Genomic DNA, 27052 nt, shown 5'->3' on the forward strand with positions numbered 1-27052 from the left:
AGGTCACCAGGTCAAATCAAAGGATCACTGTATCTTAATGAAAGTTGGTCAGAATGTCAATCTTGGTGATCTTTAGGTCAATTTTGAATCTGGGTCAAAAACTAGGTCACCGGGTCAAATCAAACGAGAAGCTTGTTAACACTCTAGAAGCCACATTTATGATTGTTTCTTCATAAAACTTGGTCAGAATGTTAACCTTGATGATCTTTAGGTCAAGTTTAAATCTGGGTTAGGTGGGGTCAAAAACTAGGTCACCAGGTTAAATCAAAGAAAAAGCTAGTTAACAGTCTAGAGGTCACATTTATAACCATATCTTAATGAAACTTGGTCAGAATGTTAAGCTTGAAGATCTTTAGGTCAGATCTTCAATCTGGGTCAGGTGGGGTCAAAAACTAGGTCACCAGGTCAAGCTTGTTAACAGACCTAATTTTAATTCTGAAACCCATGGGAATTGATCAGATTGTTTGTCTTGATGACCTCTAGGTCAGGTTGGAAATCTTGGTCATGTGGGGTCAAAAACTAGGTCACCCAGTCAGATCAAAGATAAAGCTTGTTAACAATTTAGAGGTCAGATTTATTACTGTATCTTAATGAAACTTGGTCAGAATGTTAATCTTGATGGTCTTTAGGCCAGGTTTTATTCTGGGTCATGTGGTGTGAAAAACTAGGTCACCAGGTCAAATCAAATGTAAAGCTAGTTAACACTTTATAAGCCACATATATGACTGTATGTTAATGAAACTTGGTCAGAATGTTAATCTTGAGAATTTTTAGGTCAAGTTGAAATCTGCGTCAGGTGGGTTCAAAAACCAGCTCTCCAGATCAGATCAAAGGAAAAGCTTGTTACCTCTCAAAGGGCCACATTTATGACTGTATCTTCATAAAACTTGGTCAGAATGTTAACCTTGGTCCATTTTAAATCTGGGTCAAGTGGGGTCAAACACTAGGTCACCAGGTCAAATTAAAAGTAAAGCTTGTTAACACTCTAGAAGCCACATTTAAGTCTGTATCTTCATGAAACTTGGTCAGAATGTTAATCTTGATGATCTTTAGGCCAAGTTCAAATCTGGGTTATGTGGCATAAAAAGCTAGGTCACTAGGTCAGATTAAAGGAAAAACTAGTTAACATTAGAGGCCACATTTATGACCATATCTTAATGAAACACTTGATCGGAATGTTAATCTTGATGATATTCTTTTTTTTTTTTTTTGAGGCCCAGATGGTAACCCTGTTTATTATCCCCGTAAAAATGGTATAATAGGGGTCGGAGAGCCATCCACCTATTACCTTACAATATATTAATACAATACGAAATTATATAGTACATATGAATACGATATAAAATTATGAAATTATATAGTTCAACAATATATATTTTTTGAACTCAAGCAAACACATGTACATACACAGTAAATACATAATTATATGCTATCTAAGTTTACTTGATGTTAAAACAAAATCATGTGTATGGGGATTTCTCAGATTAATTAAAAGAATTTTTTGGAGGTGGGCCTCAAATGGACCTCAAAAAAAATGTTTTCCTGAAAATAAAAACAAAGCTACTGACCAAAAAAAAATGAATTAGGATAATAATAATAAAAAAAAACATAAAAAGGGTACAATCTTGATGATCTTTAGGTCAACAGGTCAGATGAGTGATACAGGGCCTTCATGGCCCTCTTGTTTCTTTACAAATGGCATCATTTTTAAAGGGAGACAACTTTTTGAGAATATTTTAAGTGTCCATTGTATGGGACAGTATGGCAGAACATGTAATGGTCAGGTAGATTGTTGGCAAAGATGTTGTTCATTTATCAAATATTTCTGTGTTTTGAAGATATACTCCTAAACCTTAAGGTAATAATCGTCTATATATTTTTTTCTAATATCAGTAAAGTAAGTGCAATTGAAGAGATAATGAAATTTCATCACCTAACAAATTATTGTTACATAAATGACAGATTCTTTGTTCTCCAGCAATATTATAAAATCTTCCTTTTTCTGCAGGTTTTTTTGTGATTCATACACCTGAATTTATATAGTGTGACAGCAAAATCAATTGGCAGAAGTTTGAAATATTTCTAAAATACAAATTCTTGCTTATACATTCTGTAATTGAAGCATTTACTAGAATTATTAACAATACTGTTCCAGTTTTGTATAAACTGGTTGATAAGCCTAGAATTAACAATCCTTTTAATGAGCCAAATGATAGAGTTTTCTGTTCAAATCAATAATTAGACATACAAATTATCTGGAACAAAATGAGATCCAACTAAAATTGATATTTTTTATGCTACAGCAAAAAATATTTTTTATGTAAGATGTTGCAAGTTTATTGAGGCATTAAAGAAATCCCTCGTCACAGGTGCCCGATAGTTGTCTATAACGCGGTAAAATAACTACCGGGAACTGGAGACAAAATAGTTAGCAGACGATGAAAAACGTGAATAATTTTATTTACTCACTCTATGTCGTGAGTAAATCAATTATTCACTAATTTCATGTTCCTAACTACAAAAACAACAAACACAAATATAGGATACAGGTCTTAGTATTTGACAGCATTCCAATCGAGCTAAACAAAGAAGGTAATTGTAGTGTAATAAATTCAAAAGATTCTTTTAGAAATATCCAAAGTTTTCAGAACGCTAGCCAAAGTAAACGCAGCACGGCCTAATATTTATGTATCATAGACAAAGCATTCAAAGGACAGTCAACGCAATAATGTACGACTAAAATTTACAACCCATGCTTTCTCAGCACAGCCAAAGCAAAATATCACATTTTACAGCAAACGCTTTCACAACATGACCAAACGGTCACTTTTTCGATACAGCGTACGCTTCAACAGCACTACCAAAGTAAAACGGTCATTTTTTCTAAACACCCACCGCTTTCACAGAACAGCTGAAGTAAAATAGACACATAGCTTGATACTCAAAAAGTATACTTATCTTTCATTGCAGTTCTCTCCAAGTTTTATATGAATTACATATCCATCTTACTATCTACATTAAGCTACAACTTGCACACCATCTGAAAATATTAATTCACATATTAAATATTTCATTTGTAAAGAACTCGGCAAAAATAAATTACAGACAACATTTCAAAGTTTAGCAGAAATGAAACGGCTAATGTTTTCGCATCATGGACTCGAAATATAAAAAAACAACATCATGTCTTGTTATCAAAATTTCGCTAAAACGATATACGTTAAACTATTCACAACATCTAAAAGTAACACTTACTGCAGAGTTTGATATGAACACTTGTTTGGCTAGTCAGCTCTTTTGCGTTATAACCAGTCAAAACAGTAAAACCTTTTACAGTACAGTTAAAGCAAAACGGACATAACTTCCTTAGCAAATTGAGCTTGAACAGGTAACACTAAGCCGTACAAGCACAATGTAAAAAATCAGTGCTTTCGCGTATCCTTTTAAATTAAGTTTGAAGCGACTCCCTATATTACAAATGTACACTTATCTATTCATTGTTGTTCTTAGCTCAACAGAAATAAATATCCACCAAACAAGGTAACACTGATCACTACATCTGAAAAGAACATAATAAGATTAACGATTGATCTAGATAAAATAAGTATATATATATATATCACAGCACAATTAACGTAATTGAATATGTCAAAAATGAAAAGACAAAATCACTGTCGTTTTTAAAACAACTTCATTTATCAAAATATAATAAATTAATTCATTAATGCAGTACCCAATGCTGTAGCTAATGACTTCACAACACAGAAATTAAACGGTCAACAAAATGATACACGACAAAAATAAAACAGCCAACACTTCCATAGCACAGTCGACGTAAATTACAATACCTAACGTTTTCACAACACTAATAATAAGAAAGTCAACGCAATTATGCACCACTAGAACAAAGCATCCCACACTTTCAAAACATGGCAAAAGTAAAAGTGTCATAGCTAATGTTTTCACAACACTGACTATAAGGCAGTCAACGTAATAATGTACGGTTAAAATAAACAGCCAACGCTTTCTCAGCACGGCCACAGTTAAATGTTCCTTTTTCACCAAGAAACGCAAATGCTTTCCCGGCACGACCAAAGTAAAACGGTCACTATTTCCGCATTATAGCCAAATACTTATCTTTCGTCGCAGTTTTCACATATTTTTAATTAAAATATCTAAACAGTATATCAATCAAACAATCTCTTTATTAAGCTAATAACTACAGTTTGAAAACGTCTGAAATTTATGTCAGCCAAACAATGTTACGGTTATCACATCTAAAATAATTAATGGATTAATGATTATATTTTGGTGTAAAAGCCAAGGTAAAACGGACAGTAGCCTCATATTCGAAAAATTACAAGAACAAACACCATCACAGCACGGTCGTAAAACAACTGAATATATCAAAACGTAATAATCCGTCATTGAAAAGAACATTATATATTAGATATTTAATATTTTCATAGCAGTTTTTCGTACATTGTAATTTTTTGTTAGCCTTACAACTTCTAAAATAAATATCATCTACCAATCAACGTTTTCCTAATCACGACATCTGAAAACAACAATCTACAGATTGAAGATTGATCTGCATGTAAAACTCTCATAGTATAACAAAAATAAAACGGTCAGTGGTCTCAAAGTACGGCAGAAATGTAAAAAACAAATGCATCATAGCATGGTCGTTCTTTAAAACAGCTCAATATACCAAAACAATATCTTTCACAGATGTACTTCTTTTTGTAGTTGAATTTATCACACAACTGCAATAAGACAGTCAACACAATAATGCATGACTTAATGGCAGAAAACGTACTAATGCACGAAAGGCTAAAAGCAACATAGGTAAATCAGTAATAAATTGTCTCAAAAATCCATAAAAGTACTCTGAAATGACTAGTGGTACAAACTTATAGGCATAAGAGTTTTGCAAGATACTTTTATAAATAACCAAATATATTGTGCAGAAAGTATAAAACAGTTGGAACGCTTTTGAAATAATGCACACATTTTACATTATTCTTGCATTTTTCCCAATATGTAACTTTTATTTTCACCCACTTCATTTTTCAGTGTCATATGCAAAACATGGCAGAAATGAACATATTGAAAATTTTCACCTACACTATAGCCGAGTAGTCTTAAAAACCAAATTTATCTAAAACATATACTTATCTTTTCACTGCAATTTTATTCTTGAAAACATATTCACCACGTGGTCTACAATTAACCAAATCAAAGCTTCTGTGCTAAACACAACGTCACAGGATTCAAAATCAACATAACTGACGTTTTGGTGACTTCATGTTACAACTAAAATATAAGAACAAATTCATAGTTCTAACCAATTCTGAATACTGAATTGCACATCAATAAACGATCTCTACGTTAAGCTGATCATCTCTAATAATTTTTCTCAAAATTCCATAACAAGAGGGTACTCTGAAGTGACTAGTGGCATAATTTTCTTTTTTTGAAAGATACTCTTAAAGACCCACCACGACCTAGTGACCTACTTTTTCACCAACAAAATCTTCATGAAAATCATTCTTAAAATACAGCTATACCACAAAATTTTAGGTGGACAATTTAGGCCTTTCCTGAATAAATGTGTTTTGACAACTTCATCTGCAAACTTATTCATGGAATCTCTTTTCAGCATAGTTTCAAAAATATATATGAATAACTATCTTAAACTGTTGAAACAAAATGTGATCGAAATTTAACTAAATACACTGATTTATGTACATATTGCTAAATCTTAAAACATTATACGCATTGTCTTGGCCATATATATGTCCCTGTCAATTTGTAACTAGATACTCGTTATTTCTCATTTTCTTCATGCAAAACATGTATAATTACCATCATGGAAATACAAAAGAATACAGTTATTTTGTGGTGCCTCTTTAAAAATAACCAAATATAGTGTGCAGAAGGAACAAACAGTTTCAACGCTTTTGAAGTAATGCAGCCAATTTACATTATTCTTGCATTTTTTCCAATATCTAACTTTATTTTCACCCACTTCATCATTTTTTCAGTGTCATATATACATTCTATGCCAAACATGGCGGAAATTAACATTGAAATTTTTTCACCTAAACTATGGGCAAGTAGCTTTAAAAACCAAATTTATCTAAACATATACTTATCTTTTCACTGCAATTTAATTTATGAAAACATATCCACCACGTGGTCTACATTTAAGCAAGTCAAAGCTTCTGTGCTAATCACAACATCACACGATTCAAAATCAATCAGCAACTTTCTATTGTTGTTTTCTCTGATTTTGCTAAAAGCCAATAGCAACATCTGAAGAAAGAATAATTAACATACATTAAATCGAATTGTAAACGCTTTAAATACGACGAGCTGTAACTACTGAATCATTTACGCCCGTTAAATTAAAGTACAAATACGTAAGTTTCGCTTCGCTTCTACTTACTGATACAATATGCACACCTTTTATGTACTATTTCATAAATCTCGTCCCAGAAGTATATACATGTAATATTTACTTTCCTTCAATAGCAGGTTTTTTCATCGTGAATTTATATTAAATAACATTAACAATAAAATAACACATTAAGCAAGAAAACATCTGCAAAGTCACAGAGAAAAACAAATAAACGCATCTATTATATGTTATACAAACCTTGTGCACATGTACCATAAAACTAACTGAAAATATACAAAACAGATAACAAATTTTAATATGCACGTTTTCTTTATTTGAACATTCCGACCAGACGGAGTAATTTGTTGCACAATTTGCACGAAAACTTCGTGACCCGAAAACCTCTGCAGTTATTAAAACCGAATAACAAAGGATTATGAAGTTCGTCACTTACAAAGTTGCTATATAGGTAACATATCCGCCGCTTAAAATATTCAAAATGTTTACAGATAAACTGTTTCTAATTTCTACAGCCAACATTACCACTAATTCAAGTACACAGTAGGCCGAAATTAAAACAAGATATTTTGTAAATCCGTATTAGCATATATCCCTTAGCGTTGATGAACCTTACTATGTCAATAATCTTTGTAAAAGATATTCTAGCCAAAATCAAAACTTTAAGCAATATGAAATGTCTCATTTTGTGGAAACAGTATGTTGATAAATTCTAGGACATTCCCGTTACACGTGTCAAATTTTCAAATTAAAAATATTCATTTTGACAAAACACTACGGAACATAGAAAAAAGTAATAAATCTTTACCTTTCCGAAATTGCTACCTTTTTCGCTGAGTATTATGTTCAAGTGTTCATTTCCAGATGCAAATGATGTCCAAAAACTGACTATTCGTCTTAGAAGGGTTTGTCAAGTTTTCTTACGAGAATAAACAAATAATCAGAATACTTGTTATGCTGTCAAATATTCAACCTCGAGTGAAGAATATCAATTAACAATCACTTATATAGTGCACTGAAAACATGAGAAAATCGTGAATTGCAAGCAGAAAACGCGGTAAAATAACTACCGGGAACTGGAGACAAAATAGTTAGCAGACGATGAAAAACGTGAATAATTTTATTTAAGCTGTGAGTAAATCTATTATTCTCTAATTTCATATATTTGAAACACCAGTTCAATTCTGAAAAGTATATAATTGGCAGCAATTATTGTTACATTTTTTTGCAGAGTAAATCCATCAATCGTGTATATCCAGGTAGAGGTTGATTTATGTGTCATGGAGAAGTCTAAAACTGGACTCTTTTAATAAATCTGAAAAGAGACTTACACAAATCGATTGTCATCATCAAATGTCAGATACAGGAAAAGCAAATTTAGCTTACCTAGCAGGTTATCATAAATTAGTTTATATTTTGTATATTAATTGCCAAGCTAATTACTTTAAAACATTGCAATACCATCCTTAGTCAATACCAAAGTAACATTTATAAGGTTAAATGCAATTAGTTTAATATGTTAAGTGACACAAAGTTTAATAAACATAAAATAGTTCTGCAACAAAAATACAGACAGGGTAGGTGGGTAGGGTAATACGTAAAAAGAAATAACTAACGAAGTAAATCGCTGCCAACCAATACCTTGAGTGGCGTGACCATACCATTTACGTCTTATATAGAGTGGACAATGGCCAATAATTCATTAGAAAAACGTGCCAATAAACTGCCAAATCTAATAAGGGGCAGTAACTACTCAACAAGAACTTCCAAAACGAGAATAATATCATTTATAATCGTCAGATGCAGCACTCCTGTTTTCAAAAAAATGAAATAAAAATATTTTAGTTTTTTTTAACTGCCCACTCATTTTTGAGTCGGCTAAAGGCTGAAAGCCTTTTGACGAGTCCTTGCTGTTCAGCGATTCTCTAAATGGACCGAATAACACGTGAAGGGATGTAGTTCCATTAGATTTCTCAAACTTCAAACAGTTCACTGCATGAATGAAGTTAAGTTGTGTCAATTCCCTTTGCTATGACCAATATATGATGTAATCTGTCATATTTATGACTTGTAATTGTGCAATACTCGAATGTAACTCATTAAGCATAAATGTGCATTTTAAGAATTGCGCAGGCTTACAAAGCTTGGGTAACATCCAGCGAAAGACAAAAAATAGTTCCACAGGGCTCCAGATAAGATGCGTATTAGCGTAAATTACGTATAGAAATAATGCAAATACGCATGTCTAATAATTTCTAAGCGTATAAAAACGTATATAAAATTACAGAAACGCACACAATGCTTTTTTAAAAACAAAATCTGAATCGTCTGGATGCGTTAGGTAACATAGCCGATCAGCCTTAATTCTCCCACATTGAACGTAAACACGCATGGTATGATTTCTATAAACTTTGCGTGGGTTGAATTTTGCAGTCAGTAGACGGATAAATTATTGGAAGAAGAAGCTCTTACTGGTTTGTTTAGTTACTACTGATATTAAAAATGATTTTAATTCTTATTTTTCGAGAAATTAACAAATCGGCAAAACATTAAATTGTATTTTCTTGTAGTTTTTGAAATCGAAAGTAGATCGTCTATGTTTGGCTGCTTTCAAAACGAAACAACTTTTTTATGAAAAGATTTAAATAAGAGGTAATTTAACCGTAAACTTCAATGTCAGATACTGCCAATTGCTGCTAAATGTCTTCGTATCATCACAATTTGTAAAATATATTGTTGAAACTGGAGAAAAGTGTAATCGTGTCCGGATATAATATTTTGGGTAAATATCGAGCTGTGTTATGAAATTTTAAGAAAAAAACTAAAAACAAACTGAAACTGGTAGACTATACTGTCAGTACATCAATCATTAGCCGACTCAGGCCATTCAGGCCTTTGATTTAAATTTTGCACCAGCACATCTTTTGGAACAATTTTATTGACGTTTTTATTTTTCTAAAATCCTTACTGAAAGATATAGTTACCTCCCCTAATACATATGTATAGGGGAGGTTATGTACAACAGTACTATTGTTCCATTAATTTGAGAATCAAAGCTAACGCTGACAATTTATTTATTTATTTTGTTGGGTTTATTGTCGCACCGACACAATTTTAGGTCATATGGCGACTTTCCAGCTTTAATGGTGGAGGAAGACCCCAGGTGCCCCTCCGTGCATATTTCATCACGAGCGGGCACCTGGGTAGAACCACCGACCTTCCGTAAGCCAGCTGGATGCTAACGCTGACAAAATCAAACTTATCAGATACAACGTTTTTAGCTCACCTGTCACAAAGTGACAAGGTGAGCTTTTGTGATAACGCGGTGTCTGTCGTCCATGCGTGCGTGCGTCCGTCCGTGCGTCCGTAAACTTCTGCTTGTGACCACTCTAGAGGTCACATTTTTCACGGGATCTTTATGAAAGTTGGTCAGAATGTTCATCTTGATGATATCTAGGTCAAGTTCGAAACTGGGTCACGTGCGGTCAAAAACTAGGTCAGTAGGTCTAAAAATAGAAAAACCTTGTGACCTCTCTAGAGGCCATATATTTCATGAGATCTTCATGAAAATTGGTCAGAATGTTCACCTTGATGATATCTAAGTCAAATGCGAAAGTGGGTCACGTGCCTTCAAAAACTAGGCCAGTAGCTCAAATAATAGAAAAACTTTGTGACCTCTCCATATTTTTCAGGGATCTGTATGAAAGTTGGTCTGAATGTTCATCTTGATGATATCTAGGTCAAGTTCAAAAGTGGGTCACGTGCCATCAAAAACTAGGTCAGTAGGTCAAATAATAGAAAAACCTTGTGACCTCTTTAAAGGCCATATTTTTCATGGGATCTGTATGAAAGTTGGTCTGAATGTTCATCTTGATGATATCTAGGTCAAGTTCGAAACTGGGTCATGTGCGATCAAAAACTAGGTCAGTAGGTTTAAAAATAGAAAAACCTTGTGACCTCTCTAGAAGCCATACTTATGAATGGATCTCCATAAAAATTGGTCAGGATGTTCACCTTGATGATATCTAGGTCAAGTTCGAAACTTGGTCACTTGCCTTAAAAAACTAGGTCAGTAGGTCAAATAATAAAAAAACTTTGTGACCTCTCTAGAGGCCATACTTTTAATGGGATCTGTATGAAAGTTGGTCTGAATGTTCATCTTGATGATATCTAGGTCAAATTTGAAACTGGGTCAACTGCGGTCAAAAACTAGGTCAGTAGGTCTAAAATTATGAAAATCTTTTGACCTCTCTAGAGGCCATATGTTTCAATGGATCTTCATGAAAATTGATCTGAATGTTCATCTTGATGATATCTAGGTCAGTTTCGAAACTGGGTCACTTGCAATCAAAAACTAGGCCAGTAGGTCTAAAAATAGAAAAACCTTGTGACCTCTCTAGAGGCCATATTTTTCATGAGATCTTCATGAAAATTAGTGAGAATGTTCACCATGATGATATCTAGGTAAGTTCAAAACAGGGTCACGAACCTTCAAAAACTAGGTCAATAGGTTAAATAATAGAAAACCTTGTGACCTCTCTAGAGACCATATTTTTCAATGGATCTTCATGAAAATTGGTCAGAATTTTTATCTTGATAATATCTAGGTCAAGTTCAAAACTGGGTCACATGAGCTCAAAAACTAGGTCACTATGTCAAATAATAGAAAAAACGACGTCATACTCAAAACTGGGTCATGTGGGAAGAGGTGAGCGATTCAGGACCATCATGGTCCTCTTGTTTACTTTCATTTTCTTAAAGTGCGTGAAAGCAATTTCAACAAGGCTGCCTGTTCAACTGTCTGAGCTTTGAATTCATTCTTGAGTTTTGTAGGAGAAGACTTCAGGTACACATACCGCGTAACTTTTCTGTGAAGTAAACTAGGGGGATGTGCACTTTTAAAAGGGGAAAGTGCACCTGACTTGGGACGTGAATAAACAGGATTTCCAGAAGCAAGTCTACTTTTGGTTTGACGAGATAAATAAGTCTGTCATTTTAATAAGGTTTCTAGACGTAGATAGATCTAGGCCAATCTTGGGTAGTTTTAAAATGAGGACTTTGATTATCAAAACCTGATCTGTCAATAGGGGCATGTACTGACAGTATAAAAAAACATACATTACAAGCTATAGATGGACAGTTAGGTCCAGGTTTGCTCACATGCACCAAAGTATCTGTTAGATATGCCTTGATACTTTAAGAAGTACCTGCTGAACCTCGAAGGGGCTGCGGCATCATTGAAGTGCCTGCGTTACTTTTCAAAAAACTGGCATACATTTCAAATTCGGAATTCACTGGGCATGTTTTATGTTGTCATCTATAGATATAATTTACGACCATAGTGATGATACATTTTGGGAAGAAATGAGACAAACAGTCGGTGATGTGGAAAATTTCACAATTGCTTCCCAACTTTTTTTTCCTTCCATTTCTAGGAAATTGATCATTTGCCACTAAATTTAGCATTTATAGGTAAGATACAACTACACCCCACTACATTCCCCTATTTTTAAAAAAGATGCTCCATGCAGTAACAAAATGACAAAAATCAAAAAATCACACCGACCTCACTCATTTTGCCAACATTGGCGAAGTACCTGTGGTACCCAAAGCACAGTACCTTCATTCCTTTTTGGCACAGACTGTACTGTGACACAGTTTAATACCTGTGTCTCATGAACAGACTTCATCAAACTGAGTCTACTAATAATATTATGTTGTTTAGTTGAGTTCTAGCTACCAAAGCTTTCACAGAATTTATTACCTTTATCTCAGCTGATATCTATGAAAGTCTGGGACTATTTGGAAACATTTATTAGCCTACCCTCTATGACAGAATAGAACTAAATAAAGAGAAAATATTGTATAGTGCATTTTATTTGACCTGGCAGGGCGTGGTTTCATGACAGTCCTACAGTTTTGTGCAGGGTATGTAGTACACGTAACCAATGTAGCGTTGAATTTTAGTCGTTGGTTACCAAACATTATGGAATGAAACAATTATATTGCTCTACCTATTTTGCTCGTTTTTTGAGATTACCATTATTTGCATATGTCAGAGATTAACTTCGCCCTGCCAGGTCAAATAAAATGGACTATACCTATGCAAACTTGTTTTTGTGAAACTTGGTCAACATTATATTTGTCAGGTTCACAGTATCTCAGCAAACACTGTCAGATGAATGTGATATTTATAAAGTAATCATATACAGTCAGGTTATAGATTATCTTTAATGATAACTTATTTTTGGTCAGTTACATTAAGGGAGACCCATCAAATAGAATGTTAGTAATATGGGACTGTCCTCCAAGACAATGTTTAGAAGTTTTGTTGTAGGAGAGGGGCTTCAAACTAAAACAATCCCTGGTTTTATAGCATAGTATTGGACCACTGGACTATGGACTACAGTGTGTAAATGTAATGTCAGTTGGCAGCTTAAAGTGTTAATTAGGAGTCTTAATGTGTCAAAATGCCTTGGCTTATAATGTGGCAGCAACTTTTATTTATCATATACATAAAATATATTAATTTCATGTTAAAAGGTTTGAATATTGATTAAAAGTCCAAAACTAGTCAGATTAAATAAAATTCAGTTATCAACTCTAGGTGTTTGACTGTGTGTTCGGTTTTCTTTCTTTTTGAATGGATGGAATTATTTAATTGTTTAGTTGTTAAATTTAATTGTCTGTTATTATCTCCCTTTATGGCTTGTACTGTTTGTTTGCAATATTGAAAGTAGGGCCTTTCTAACCATGTCATTACACATATTCTCTATTTGTACAGCTGCTTCAACTGTTTATAAATGTAAAATTAAAAGCTTATGGAACATGAAGTATAAAAAGTGCATATAGTGTTTGTTTCCTAACAACTAGTTTACTATTTCTCTTCCAGGTACCAGTCCAACTGTAACAACATGCATAGTTAATGACTATGACAAAATTTTGGTGAGAAAAGGAGATTTTGTTGGCTGGTGAGTTTATATAGGACAATTCAAATTTCGAATTGTGCCAATGTTACATTGCTTGAAGATTAATTTTTCCACATACTGTCACCATTCATATATCATGTAAATGTTGCTCAAAGCCATTCATTAATCAGTACTACTGAATACCCTGAGAGCAGTATTAGTACCATTCCCCAGTTTTTGGATGCTGCCAGTGGACAGTTTAATGTGTTAGCCAGTAGTCTTTAAGTATCTTAAACTGTTAGCCAGTAATCTTTATTTAAATATCTGTATTCTTATATATAACAGTCAGTATAATAGTGCTTACTTCCCAGTTTAAGTAAAGTTCAACAACTCTGTCTTCCCAGTTTAAGTAAAGTTCAACAACTCTGTGTTCCCAGTTTTAGTAAAGTTCAACAACTCTGTGTTCCCAGTTTTAGTAAAGTTCAACAACTCTGTGTTCCCAGTTTTAGTAAAGTTCAACAACTCTGTCTTCCCAGTTTTAGTAAAGTTCAACAACTCTGTCTTCCCAGTTTTAGTAAAGTTCAACAACTCTGTCTTCCCAGTTTTAGTAAAGTTCAACAACTCTGTGTTCCCAGTTTTAGTAAAGTTCAACAACTCTGTCTTCCCAGTTTTAGTAAAGTTCAACAACTCTGTCTTCCCAGTTTTAGTAATGTTCAACAACTCTGTCTTCCCAGTTTTAGTAAAGTTCAGCAACTCTGTGTTCCCAGTTTTAGTAAAGTCCAGCAACTCTGTGTTCCCAGTTTTAGTAAAGTCCAGCAACTCTGTGTTCCCAGTTTTAGTAAAGTCCAGCAACTCTGTGTTCCCAGTTTTAGTAAAGTTCAACAACTCTGTGTTCCCAGTTTTAGTAAAGTCCAGCAACTCTGTGTTCCCAGTTTTAGTAAAGTCCAGCAACTCTGTGTTCCCAGTTTTAGTAAAGTTCAACAACTCTGTGTTCCCAGTTTTAGTAAAGTCCAGCAACTCTGTCTTCCCAGTTTTAGTAAAGTTCAGCAACTCTGTGTTCCCAGTTTTAGTAAAGTCCAGCAACTCTGTGTTCCCAGTTTTAGTAAAGTCCAGCAACTCTGTGTTCCCAGTTTTAGTAAAGTCCAGCAACTCTGTGTTCCCAGTTTTAGTAAAGTCCAGCAACTCTGTGTTCCCAGTTTTAGTAAAGTTCAACAACTCTAGTGTTCCCAGTTTTAGTAAAGTCCAGCAACTCTGTCTTCCCAGTTTTAGTAAAGTCCAGCAACTCTGTGTTCCCAGTTTTAGTAAAGTTCAACAACTCTGTGTTCCCAGTTTTAGTAAAGTTCAACAACTCTGTCTTCCCAGTTTTAGTAATGTTCAACAACTCTGTCTTCCCAGTTTTAGTAAAGTTCAACAACTCTGTCGTTCATTTCATTAAAACGATTCCTCTTAATATTCTGAAAAAAAATAAATTGAAAATTTAAATTTATTTTGTCCATACTGTACTTTGGAATGCATGAAGAATGTTAGTGTTTTTATTTGGCAGAAATGTATGCCTCAATGAGATGGAGTTTTGTGTTCAAGAACCTGGTTCCTATTTCAAAGGTCTAGGATACACTTGGTTTAAAAATAATTTCTGATTTTGTCAGGGACTTAACTTTGGCATGCGTGGAGCAATCTTTCTTTTTTTTGGCAGAAATGAGAGATGGAGAGTGGCCAGCAATATCTAGTTCTGTTTCAAAGGTTACGGTTACACTTAGGTGTCAAAGGTCATTCCCAATCTTGTCAGGGCATTAACTTTGGTATGCATGGAACAATCTTTTTTTATATTTGGCAGAAAAGTTAGCTTCAGTAAAACAGCATGTTTTTTGAAAGACCCGTGTCCCTTCTCAAAGGTCAAGGTAAAACATTGGAGTCAGAAATGCAGTCACATCTTGTCTGGGTTGTAACTTTGACTTGCATGGAGTATTTTTTTTATTTGGAGTCAAAGTTCCTACCTGCTCTTGTCTATCTGTTTTCTATTTTATAGCAGTTTGTTTGGGTCATTTAGGTAGTGTAATAGCTCAACATCATTGTCTCCTTAATTTTCAAAAAAATTAATAATTTCTTGTCTTGAATATGATTTTTAAACAGTCAAAGGTAATGTTGCATGGTGTAAATGATCAGTAGATTTAATTAGAGTGCAGGGCCTGTAAAACCATATAAATCCTATTTTAAATACATGTAAAGGATTCACAGGTGGCATTTGGTGTCAGCTTCAGTTTGTAGCACAACTCCTAAATCCTAAATATCTTTCAAACAATTGACACTAAGGCAAAACTTCAGCTTACATAAATATTACAAAAATATGGCAGTTTGAAATGTGAACAAAAGAGTAATTTTTCACAATTTTAAAGTGTTTTTGTGGAGTATAATTGTATCGGTTGTCTAAAGCATATTATATGATGAATTATTTGCTACATTGCAGGCACAATCAGGGAAATGAGACAATATTGTATGAAGACGCGGGTCACTTCAGTGACAGCACATTGGAGAATCTGTTCCGACGTAAGAATATTGGAGACTTATATCCGGGAGACACGTATGACTGGAGTGAAGTAGAGGCATACAATGATAGGCTGTATGCTTTACAAGCTATATATGAAACTTGTATGTATTACAGATTTCTTCATCATTACTTTTACATACCAGTCACTTAACTACACTGTACTGAATTGAAATAAAATGCATTTTTATGGAACTCAAAATTTTATTTATAAGAATTAAGAGAGTGATAGAAATCATGTTCATAAAGGAGTAAGGTGTTGAAATATCAAAATTAATACTGGTTTAAATTCATTCATTATTTCTTAATACACAACTACAAATTCATTGTAAAAGGAACATTTTCAGACTGAATGAATACCATTAAATCTAAAGACTGCCTTAGATGTCATCTGTATCATTAAACATCTGTAACATCACAACTGGAGTGATGGCATTACCCAAGATTGTTCTAGAATTTTTAGCTCACAATGTGAGCTTTTGTGATCGCCCTGTGTCCGTCTTCTGTCGTCAACAATTTGACTGTTAACACTCTAGAGGTCACAATTTTGGCCCAATCTTAATGAAACTTGGTCAGAATGTTACCCTCAATAAAATCTTGGATGAGTTCTATATTGGGTCAAGTCAAGTCAAGTCAAGTCAATATTTATTTATTGTCGGTAGATAAAATAACATTATAAAACATAAGCTATGTATAGCTTTTGACCGACATATTCATACATAGAAATCAACATGTTAAATTACACATTTTACATATATAAAATCTATCATAAATTGATATAAATTAAGAACTGAAAGACAGTACATCTCGAAAGACAAAGGTAATAAGCACAGAAGAGTACTATTTGTTTAAGAGTATGGAAATAAAATTTCTAATTCATTGGTTAAGTAAATAAATAAAATAAACTTTATCTATATAATAAATTACTAATCTGAATAATAAATAACTAAACTCAAAATATCTAAGCACATGCACATGCAATGACAGAAATGGATAGAAAGCTTAAAATAAAGTACATGCTGTTTGCAACTAAGAATATAAAACATACACAACAAACAGACTAAAAGCACATAATAATTCAAAATTAGAGAACAGATAAACATCGAAAGAGTAGAAATTAAGACTCAGACATAGTTAAAAATAATAAATAAAGCAGACCAACACAAGCTAAGGCAATGCAGGTTTACTGGCAAAATGAACATGAGCAGCTCTCTCCGTTCCATGCACCAATCAAATTTTTAAAGCTATTGTAATTGACCTCATCCCTAAGGTGTTGTGGCAATGAGTTCCAGAGTTTAGGTGCATAGGACCGGAAAGAGTTGCTACCATAACTGGTTGTTCTTACCTGAGGAATATTAGCTACATTTGTGTACCTAAAATTGAAAGAGTGAGTTTTAATAGTAACCAAGTCATGTAAATAGGTCGGTCCTTGTTTATGAATAATTTTGTGAATTTCTAGTGCCATGGTTCTAATTCTTCTTAATTTTAACGTTGGAAGTTTGGATTTGGTTAGAAGTAAATCATAATCAGATATATAATCATCATAGATGAAGCGCAGCGCTCTTTCCTGGATCTTTTCTAGTTTTTTAGTATATACTTCACCACAAAAATGCCAGGTAAGGGGGCAATAGTTAAAATTTGATAAAATGAAAGAGTAATAGATATTTAATTTGCCTAGTTTACATAAGTGTTTCCCAATTCTCTTTAAAACATTTAACTGCCTTGAAGCCTTTTTACAGATGTTAGAAATGTGGGTGTCAAATTTTAGTTTGAAGTCAAAAGTTACCCCTAAAAGTTTAACATCGTCATCACAGGAAATGGTACTTCCATTTAAGTTAAAAGTTATATTTTGATCTTTTGTTTTTTTACCAATGGCAATTGCCTGAAATTTATCTGGATTGGCTTTCATATGGTTGTCTGAGAACCATTTTATTAAAGATTGACTATCTGACTCCAAAGAGTTAACAACGTTTTCTATATTTGTGTCACTGCAGGAAAGGGTGTTATCATCCGCATAATTATACAAGTCACACTTATGGACGAAATCAAAAATATCATTGATGAAAATATTAAAAAGTACGGGACCTAGAATGGAACCTTGAGGAACACCTTTATAAATATCTTTGAAAGTACTTAGATGTGAACCAAGTTTGACACATTGTTTTCTGTTACTAAGATAGTTTGATAGCAAACCTAGTGCTTCATCCGAGACACCATAACAGCTAAGTTTCATGAGTAAAAGGTCATGGGGGAGGCAGTCAAAGGCTTTTGACAGGTCCATTAAAATTGCAGCAACATACTTATTATCATCTAGTGATCTTTTCCAGTCCTCAGTTATTTTAAGGAGGGTACTTTGACAACCATAACCTGGCCTAAAAGCAGATAGGTATGAATTAAAATGTCTGTTAAAAAATTCCATTAGCTGGGTATTAATTGACCTTTCAAAGATTTTAGACATAATTGGTAGTATACTAACAGGCCTATAGTTGCCTTTATCAAGTGTACTATTTTTCTTGTGAACAGGGGCAACCTGAGCTATTTTTAAGCAATCAGGAAATGCTGAAGTTTGGAAACTTAAGTTTACCATATTTGTAATGGGGTCTACAACCGAAGATTTGGAATATTTTAGAAGTTTAGCAGATATGCCATCATGCCCAGTAGCCTTTTTTGAAGACAGTTGGTCAATTTGCTTACTAATAAAAGAATTACTGACAGGCGTAAAAGAAAATGTTTTATCTGACTTTACATTCTGACGAATTGAATTTAAACTAGGGTGATTATCACTAATTGGAATTGAGTCCTTACCTATGTCATTAGCCACATTGACAAAGAAATCGTTGAAAATATCACAGACCTGGGTTTGATCGTTTATAAGTATATTATTTTCACAGAGAATTGTATCCTTTTTTACATTTGTACCTTTGTTTGTTAGAAATGGTTTGACAGTGGGCCAGAAAGACTTATTTTTGCACCCACCGACACACCTTTCTAAAAATATCTATTAATTGATTTTCTTTTAATGCTAGTTACCAGATTCCTTTGTTTTCGAAACTTTTCCCAGTTTTTGGACGTTTTATACTTATTAAATATATTTTGCAGCATGCGTTTTTTATAAATTGCCTGTTTCAGTAATTTATTCATATATGGCACTGACTGATTTAAAGAGCGCTTACGCTTCAAAGGAGCATGTTTATCTGCTACACTTACAAAAGTCTTACTAAAATTATTATAAACGGTATTTACATCATCTTCATTATGACTCAGGTTTAAAAAATCTGATTGCAAGTCTAAATTAAATTTTTCAGAGTCAAAATTTTTAAAAGATCTGTAGTAGCACCATTTAGTTTTTTTACTTAGGTATTTCAACTTTTAGCTGAAAAGCAATCATATTGTGCACATCACTGAGCCCACAGTTAAAATTACATACTTTTCCAAAGCAGGAATGACAATTTGTTAAGATAACATCTAGAAGAGAGGGTTTACCAACTTTAGTAAAACAAGTTGGCTTTTTGACTAAACTAGACATATCAAAAATATCAATGATATCATTCAGAGGAGTGCATTTGGTAGAATCAAGTAAATCAAAATTCAAGTCCCCTGTCAAAACATAGTTATCATATTTACTTGTGCATTTATCCAGTGTTGTCATACAGTTTGCTTGAAAAACATCATTAGACATAGAGGGGGGTTTATAAGCACCTATCAAAAGCCATTTCTTTTTATTTAAATTTACCTCAATACAGATAGATTCAATATCATCAAATTCTAACTCAAGTTTTCTGTCCCCGGCTATGTCTGATCTGAGATAGGCTGCTACCCCGCCACCTTTATCATTTCTATCAGCTCTCCAAAAGTGATAATCATTCACCAAAAATTGGGCATCTGGAAAAGAGTCATTTAATTTAGTTTCTGAAATAAATAAAACATCAACAATATTCTTAACTAAGATTTCTTTCAGAAGGTCAAATTTGTTCCTCAAACTGTTAATGTTTATGTGAGCACAGATGAATTTGTTTGGGTTTACTTTTTTCATGTTTACAAGTTCATCAAATATGGTTATAGTGTCACTGTTTCCAGGAGTTGAGCAGGTGGAATCATCTAGGTTTACATCTGGTTCGAAAAAAGAATCACTAAAGTGAAATGTATTACAGTTTCCGCACAACCATGGGTCATCCGAGTTACTAAGATCAATATATAAAATATATAAAAATATAAATATAAAATATAAAATATGGGTCATCTGCGGTCAAAAACTAGGTCACCAGGTCATATCAAAGGAAAAGCTTGTTAACACCTTAGAGGCCACATTTATGATAATATCTCTATGAAACTTAGTCAGAATGTTAATCTTGATGATCTTTAGGTCAGATTCAAATCTGGGTCATGTGGAGTCAAAAACTAGGTCACCAGGTCAAAAAATCAAAGGAAAAGCTAGTTAACAGTCTTAGACCTTGAGCTGACAATTGACCCTGCTCCCTCCCCCCGCCCCAGGGTGAATTTTCAACACTATGATTTTCTTAAACCTTATGGTAGTTGGCATTCACAGACAAAAGTTTGCAAGTTTCCGTTGGGGCTTTAACGAGTTACGGAGATTTAAAACATGTTACCATGCAAATTTTCATTTAATTCACCATTTATGTTAATTTAATATTATAAACATGCCTGTTGTACGATTAATCGTAATATGTTTATGTATTTAAAATTGAAATTATAATATGTTCATATCATTTTAGATGAACAGATGTTATGTATTATCCGTAACTTACGTTACTCTTTTTGGAATTACTAGAACATAGAAATATTTCAAAAATGATGATTTTTTAAGTTGTAAAATACTGATAATGGCCAATACACAGTAAAATACTGATAATGGCCAATACACAGTTGAGTAATTAAATTTATATATAATAAAACTGTCCCTAGAGTTAACTTATTCAATACGTCACATATGATACGTTACCTTTCCGAAATATGTGTTAAAGAAAAAATATTTAAAATTTTGGTATTACCTATATGGTTAGAATTTTAAAAAATTTATACAATGGACTATAAATAAACATCACCAGACATGAACAACATTATCAAATAAATGTATATAGATTTTATAATTCATTAGAAATATTATTTAAATGTATATTAAGAATATATAGCTCTTTGAATGTACCAGTATGACTGCATATCATAATTATCATTAGTATAATTAAATAACATAGACTCCGCAATGCGAAGCAATATTAGTCCTAAGGTATGACCTCTGACGACTAAGTGTGACATTGAGCTTGAAGTGAAAATGGTATTCACTATACCAGGGTCGACACTCTTATTAGGGGCGGATGAGATTTCGAATGCTAAAAGGCAGATGGCCTTAGATGTTGATGATAAATACAACTGCATTCAATAGAGTCTGGTCAAGAGGAGATACTCCTCGTAAACGATTGATCCTCCTAGCCATGTGATGTCGATCCTCCTCGCTGATTTGCTGTTTCTCCTGTGACCTCTGACAGTGACCTTGGTAACCATTAACAGCATTTTCACTACACTCCTCCAGCCCTGTTCTATAAAGTGGGTCATAAGGGCTTGGGAGGCCACAAATGGATTCCTTGCAGAATCAGACATAACAGGGATACCCTGCAGGATAATTAACATGGAGGTTTTGCCAATAACGATTATACATCAAATGCGAAGCAGACCACAAGTACTTCCTTCTTAAAACAGACGAGATTCCCCAATGGATGGTTAATTACTGTTCTGAAGCAGTTATTCCACACATATCTTATAATAAAACTTAAGGTCATGGGATACCCTGACCCAAGTTCATAAACTTCCGGGATGCCTGGAAAAAAATACCAAATTATTAAGGTCCTGGGATACCCAGAGCAAGGACCATAATACTGACACTAATGTATGCCAGGTGATACACATACTGCATTAGTTCATAAACTCCTGGGTTGCACGGAGAAATGTACCAATTTATTACCGTGCTGGAATACCCATACTAATGTGTGCTATGGGATACTCATTCTGACCTAAATTTCTAAAACACAGTCAAGATATCTAGCAAAACATACAAATCTGAGAAACTTGTGTTTTCTTGAAAGTTTGGTGGACGGATGGACATAGCTTCTGCATCTTTCACAAGGATAAACCTGGGATACCCACGAGGCTGGGAAGTCTTCAAACAGATGGACACAGTTTCTGCGTCTATTGCTGGACTGGGTTTGCCTCTGCTGACACATATCTAAACGATGATCTAAAGTAAACGATCCAAGACCCGAAGTCCCTTTCCTAGGCCTCCAGCCCAAGAATCTCTATTGCTTAAACAAGACAGGTCCCGCAACAGGTCCCGAAATACCAATACCCATCTGGAAGGGACTCGTGTTTCAACCCAAGTACAAAGGATGTTGTGGTTAAATAAAGGCTGCACAGCCATATCTACCATCAGTTTTAGAGACTGCAGCCTCACACTGGAGATAAGTTGATGTTGCCGCCACTTAACCAAATCCACACGTCCACTTACTGAGTAAGGGTAAGCAAGCCAAAACCAGACCAATAAGTGAGACTCTGGCACGTTGTGCCCCTACTGGTCTATCCATCAGAACAGGAGACCTAAACACATCCCATAGACCCAGCCCCTCCAAGTCGATGTTTTTTAAATATTGTGTAAAGCCATAGTTTCAGGAGCAAGGTCAATACAGTAATTGTTGTCATAACCCAACCCTTTCCCCCGAAATGTGCACAGTAAGGGTAGTGTAAACTACCAACCTCGGAATTAAGGAATTAGTAATATAGACATGAAGGACACTGATCCCCAAACAACGACACTGCAGTTTGCGACGCAGGACAAGTATTGCTCAACATATATTTGTTCCATAGTTGCTGTCATGGAGATGGACTTGATGTACATGCGCTTAGGTTAAATGCAGGAGGATGGAACCCTGTTAGAGAAGGTGGTACCGAATACAATAATGTTTCTAGTGGTGGCAACCACCAGGTCTGTATGCCCTCATGACCTAGACAAATGCCCTCATGACCTAGACAAAACAATGATAGATTGACTGTTGGTACCCAACATTATTGTAAGGCAACTGCCCAGTGTGATTGAAGGGCAGTACTCTAGCGGGCTTTTGATGTTGATGTTGAATAGGTTTGCTAGTATGAGGTCCACAAACCACAAACAAAAAAAAAGGAAGTGGCCTCCAAACTTCACAAGTGGCTTGACTTTTAGTAACAATATTCCCCAAAGTGTTATTTGTCCCTGACCTTAGGTTCTCTAGAAACCAGTTGAGGTTCAAATGACTGGAAATCAAATAGGTCCTCTGTCTGGCATAAACTTGTCAATTGGTAACGGAATTCACCCATAAAAGTTTAAAGTCCCATATCTGCCATCAAAAGAGTTAGTTTTGTAAGAACTTGCCTTCAGACTGGGCAGTCAAATGCACTTTACTTTACCTACTAGAGTTATATTAATTTCACTTGCAGAATATCCTATCTTGAGGCAGTTCCTATAATTGTCTTATTGAACTACCATCAATATATACATACCGTATTAAAGAAAGTCACAGTATTCCAGTCATGACCATTACTGGATACCGGCTCCATAGAAGATACATGTACATGGTATATCTACTTAAGGATACAGTTGAGATTGACAACATGTTGGATGAAGTCATTGTTGATGAATGAATCTACTGTACATTCAAAACAATCACAGTTACAACATACAGCAGTTAACAAAATGTAAAATTTGTGTGCATAAACATGCACAAGATTTCTAAATATCGTGATATGCCTGTTTCAAATTTAGCATCTTTATAGAGTACTGTGTTGGGCAATGTCTGCATATATTATAAGTATGTCACTACAATGTGCTTAAATAGCTGAATATATCAATTGTTTAAAAAATGTTTGGGTGCGTAGTGTTCTTGTGAAGGTGTAATCATGGACCATGTAAATTAGGTTCTAGAATGTGTTTAGAATTGAAAGCAAAATATTTAAAACAAAAAAAATCATTGTAAGTTTGCTATTTTTCAAAGATAAAGTATATGTTCACAATACAGAATACATGAAAATGTATAGCTTATATGTTAGGTAACGTACAACGTAAATTGTAACGTAGACTGTTTTTTAAATACATGGGTTTAAAGTTAAAATGCAAAGCTATGTTAAAACATATTTTGATTGAATTGTAGATATGCTTTTTCTAAGTGCTACAGTATATTTAAGGTAACAGAACACAAGAGATATAGTTAGTTTGTTCGGTAACGTAAATTGTAACTTAATTTGATATATTTATACGTGTTTTAAGTTAAACCTTCAGTTTGAAATGCAAAACTATACTGTTGAGAGCAAAATTATATTGTTGTTTTTTTTTCAACTGATAAAGTGTGTTTAAAAGAAAATGAAGACATACAATATAATTTGTATGTTTGGTAACGTAAAATGTAATGTAGAATTCAATGTAAGACATCTTACAAGTTAGAGCTTTGTTGATAAATAAGTATATAGTTGTATTACATGTAAGTAAAGAATGTCAATATAAAACTGATAGAACATTTTTATGAAAAACATGTTTGAAGTAGGTATGATTGAAAATTAGCATATTTTGGAAGAATGACGTTACATTTTAAGAATCGCTAAAAGTATGCTTTTCCTTAACTTATACTAGCAATCTATATATCATTGTTTTTGCTGAACTTTGAACTTTTTAATAGTAACTTCAATTTCTAATAACCTGGTCATCTAAATTTGCAATAAAAACTTCATGCCAAAAAAGTTTTTTTTTTTTAGGGTAACATATCTTTTTCTGATATTTTTCTTCTTTAACATCACATTTTAGATATTGAAATTTAATCAAATTGCAGCATCTAGTGTACACCTTGTAAACAAATATGCAAACTTGAAATGATTTACTAACATAATGGTAGCATTTGTCTGTAAAAATTGATGAAAAAATTATTGGTTTTGAGGGTAACGTATTTTAAGGTGTTGTTACAGAGAAAAGCCCCACTCGCCAGTTGCAAACTTTATGCCAAAATGTTCACCACACATTGGGGTTTCAAAAAAATATGGTCCACAAAATTCCCCCTGGGGGTGGGGGGGGGTGGGGAGCAAAACCCCTTCTGGCTCATAGTCTATCTTAGCCACATTTATGATAATATCTCTATGAAACTTAGTCAGAATGTTCATCTTGATGATCTTTAGGTCAGATTCAAATCTGAGTCATGTGAGTCAAAAACTAGGTCACCAGGTCAAAAAATCAAAGGAAAAGCTTGTTAACACTCTTAGAGGCCACATTTATGAGGAAAAGCTTGTTAACACTCTTAGAGGCCACATTTATGATGTATCTTCATGAAACTTGGTCAGAATGTTAATCTTGATGATCTTTAGGTCAAGTTTGAATGTGGGTCATTGTGGGTTCAAAAACTAGGCCACCAGGCCAAATCAAAGGAAAAGCTAGTTAACACTCCAGAGGCCACATTTATGACCTTATCGTAATGCAGCTTGGTCAGAATGTTAATCTTGATGATCTTTATGTCAAGTTCAAATCTAGGTCAGGTGGGGTCAAAAACTAGGTCACCAGGTCAAATCAAAGGAAAAGCTAGTTAGCATTCTAGAGGCCACATTTATGACCATATCTTAATGAAACTTGGTCTGAATGTTAATCTTGATGGTTATTAGGTTAAATTTAAATATAGGTCAGAGGGGGTCAAAAACTAGGTCACCAGGTCAAACAAACAAAGGAAAGCTTGTTAACACTCTAGAGGCCACATTTATTACTGTATCTTCTTGAAATTCGGGCACAATGTTAATCTTGATGATCTTTAAGTCAAATTTGAATCTGGGTCATGTGGGTTCAAAAACTAGGTCACCAGGCCAAATCAAAGGAAAAGCTAGTTAACACTCTAGAGGCTACATTTATGACCTTATCTTAATAGAGCTTGGTCAGAATGTTAATCTTGATGATCTTTATGTCAGGTTCAAATCTAGGTCAGGTGGGGTCAAAAAACTAGGTCACCAGGTCAAATCAAAGGAAAAGCTAGTTAACATTCTAGTGGCCACATTTATGACTGTATCTTAATGAAACTTGACCAGAATATTAATCTTGAAAATCTTTAGTTCAAATTCCAATCTGGGTCAGCCCACCCGCTTAGCTCAATAGGTAAGTTGGTCTACAGATCTCGGGGTCGTGAGTTCGATCCTCGGGCGGGGCGTATGTTCTCCGTGACTATTTGATGAACGACATTGTGTCTGATATCATTAGTCCTCCACCTCTGATTCATGTGGGGAAGTTGGCAGTTACTTGCGGAGAACAGGTTTGTACTGGTACAGAATCCAGGAACACTGGTTAGGTTAACTGCTCGCCGTTACATGACTGAAATACTGTTGAAAAACGGCGTTAAACCCAAAACAAACCAAACCAATCTGGGTCAGATGGGGTCAAAAACTAGGTCACCAGGTCAAATCAAAGGTAAAGATTGTTAACACTCTAGAGACTTCATTTTAAGTTTGAAACTCATGAGAATTGATCGAGTATTTGTCTTAATGACCTCTAGATCAAGTTCGAATCTGGGTCATGTGGGTCAAAACTAGGTCACCAGGTCAAATCAAAGGAAAAGCTAGTTAACACTCTAGAGGCCACATTTATGACTGTATCTTAATGGAACTTGGTCAGAATGTTAATCTTAATGATCTTAAGGTCAGGTTTAAATCTGGGTCAGGTGGGTTCAAAAACTAGGTCACCAGGTCAAATCAAAGGAAAAGCTAGTTAACACTCTAGAGGTCACATTTATGACTGTATCCTCATGAACTTGGTCAGAATGTTAATCTTAATGATTTTTAAGGTCAGGTTAAAATCTGGGTCAGGTGGGGTCAAAAACTAGGTCACCAGGTCAAATCAAAGGTAAAGCTTGTTAACAATCTAGAGGCCACATTTACGACTGTATCTTTATGAAACTTGGTCAGAATGTTAATCTTGATGATCTTTAGATCAAATTCAAATCTGGGTCATGTATGGTTGAAAACTAGGTCACTAGGTCAGATCAAAGGAAAAGCTTGTTAACCCTCTAGAGGCCACATTTATGACCGTATCTTAATGAAACTTGGTCAGAATGTTAATCTTGATGATCTTGAGGTCAAGTTTCAATCTTGGTCAGGTGGGGTAAAAAACTAGGTCACCAGTTA

General features: G+C 34.2%; 1 protein-coding gene across 1 annotated transcript in view; it reads left to right on the top strand.

The window, feature by feature from the left end:
- Positions 1-27052, top strand: part of LOC123546990 (fat-like cadherin-related tumor suppressor homolog) — a 117302-nt gene that overhangs the window by 16603 nt on the left and 73647 nt on the right. Inside the window, exons 5-6 of the mRNA XM_053551301.1 lie at positions 13314-13392; positions 15794-15975. Of these exons, the coding sequence (XP_053407276.1) occupies positions 13314-13392; positions 15794-15975 (261 nt within the window). The remainder of the gene's footprint in view (positions 1-13313; positions 13393-15793; positions 15976-27052) is intronic.

This window comes from Mercenaria mercenaria, chromosome 9 (genome assembly GCF_021730395.1).
Source record: "Mercenaria mercenaria strain notata chromosome 9, MADL_Memer_1, whole genome shotgun sequence".
NCBI lineage: Eukaryota > Metazoa > Mollusca > Bivalvia > Venerida > Veneridae > Mercenaria > Mercenaria mercenaria.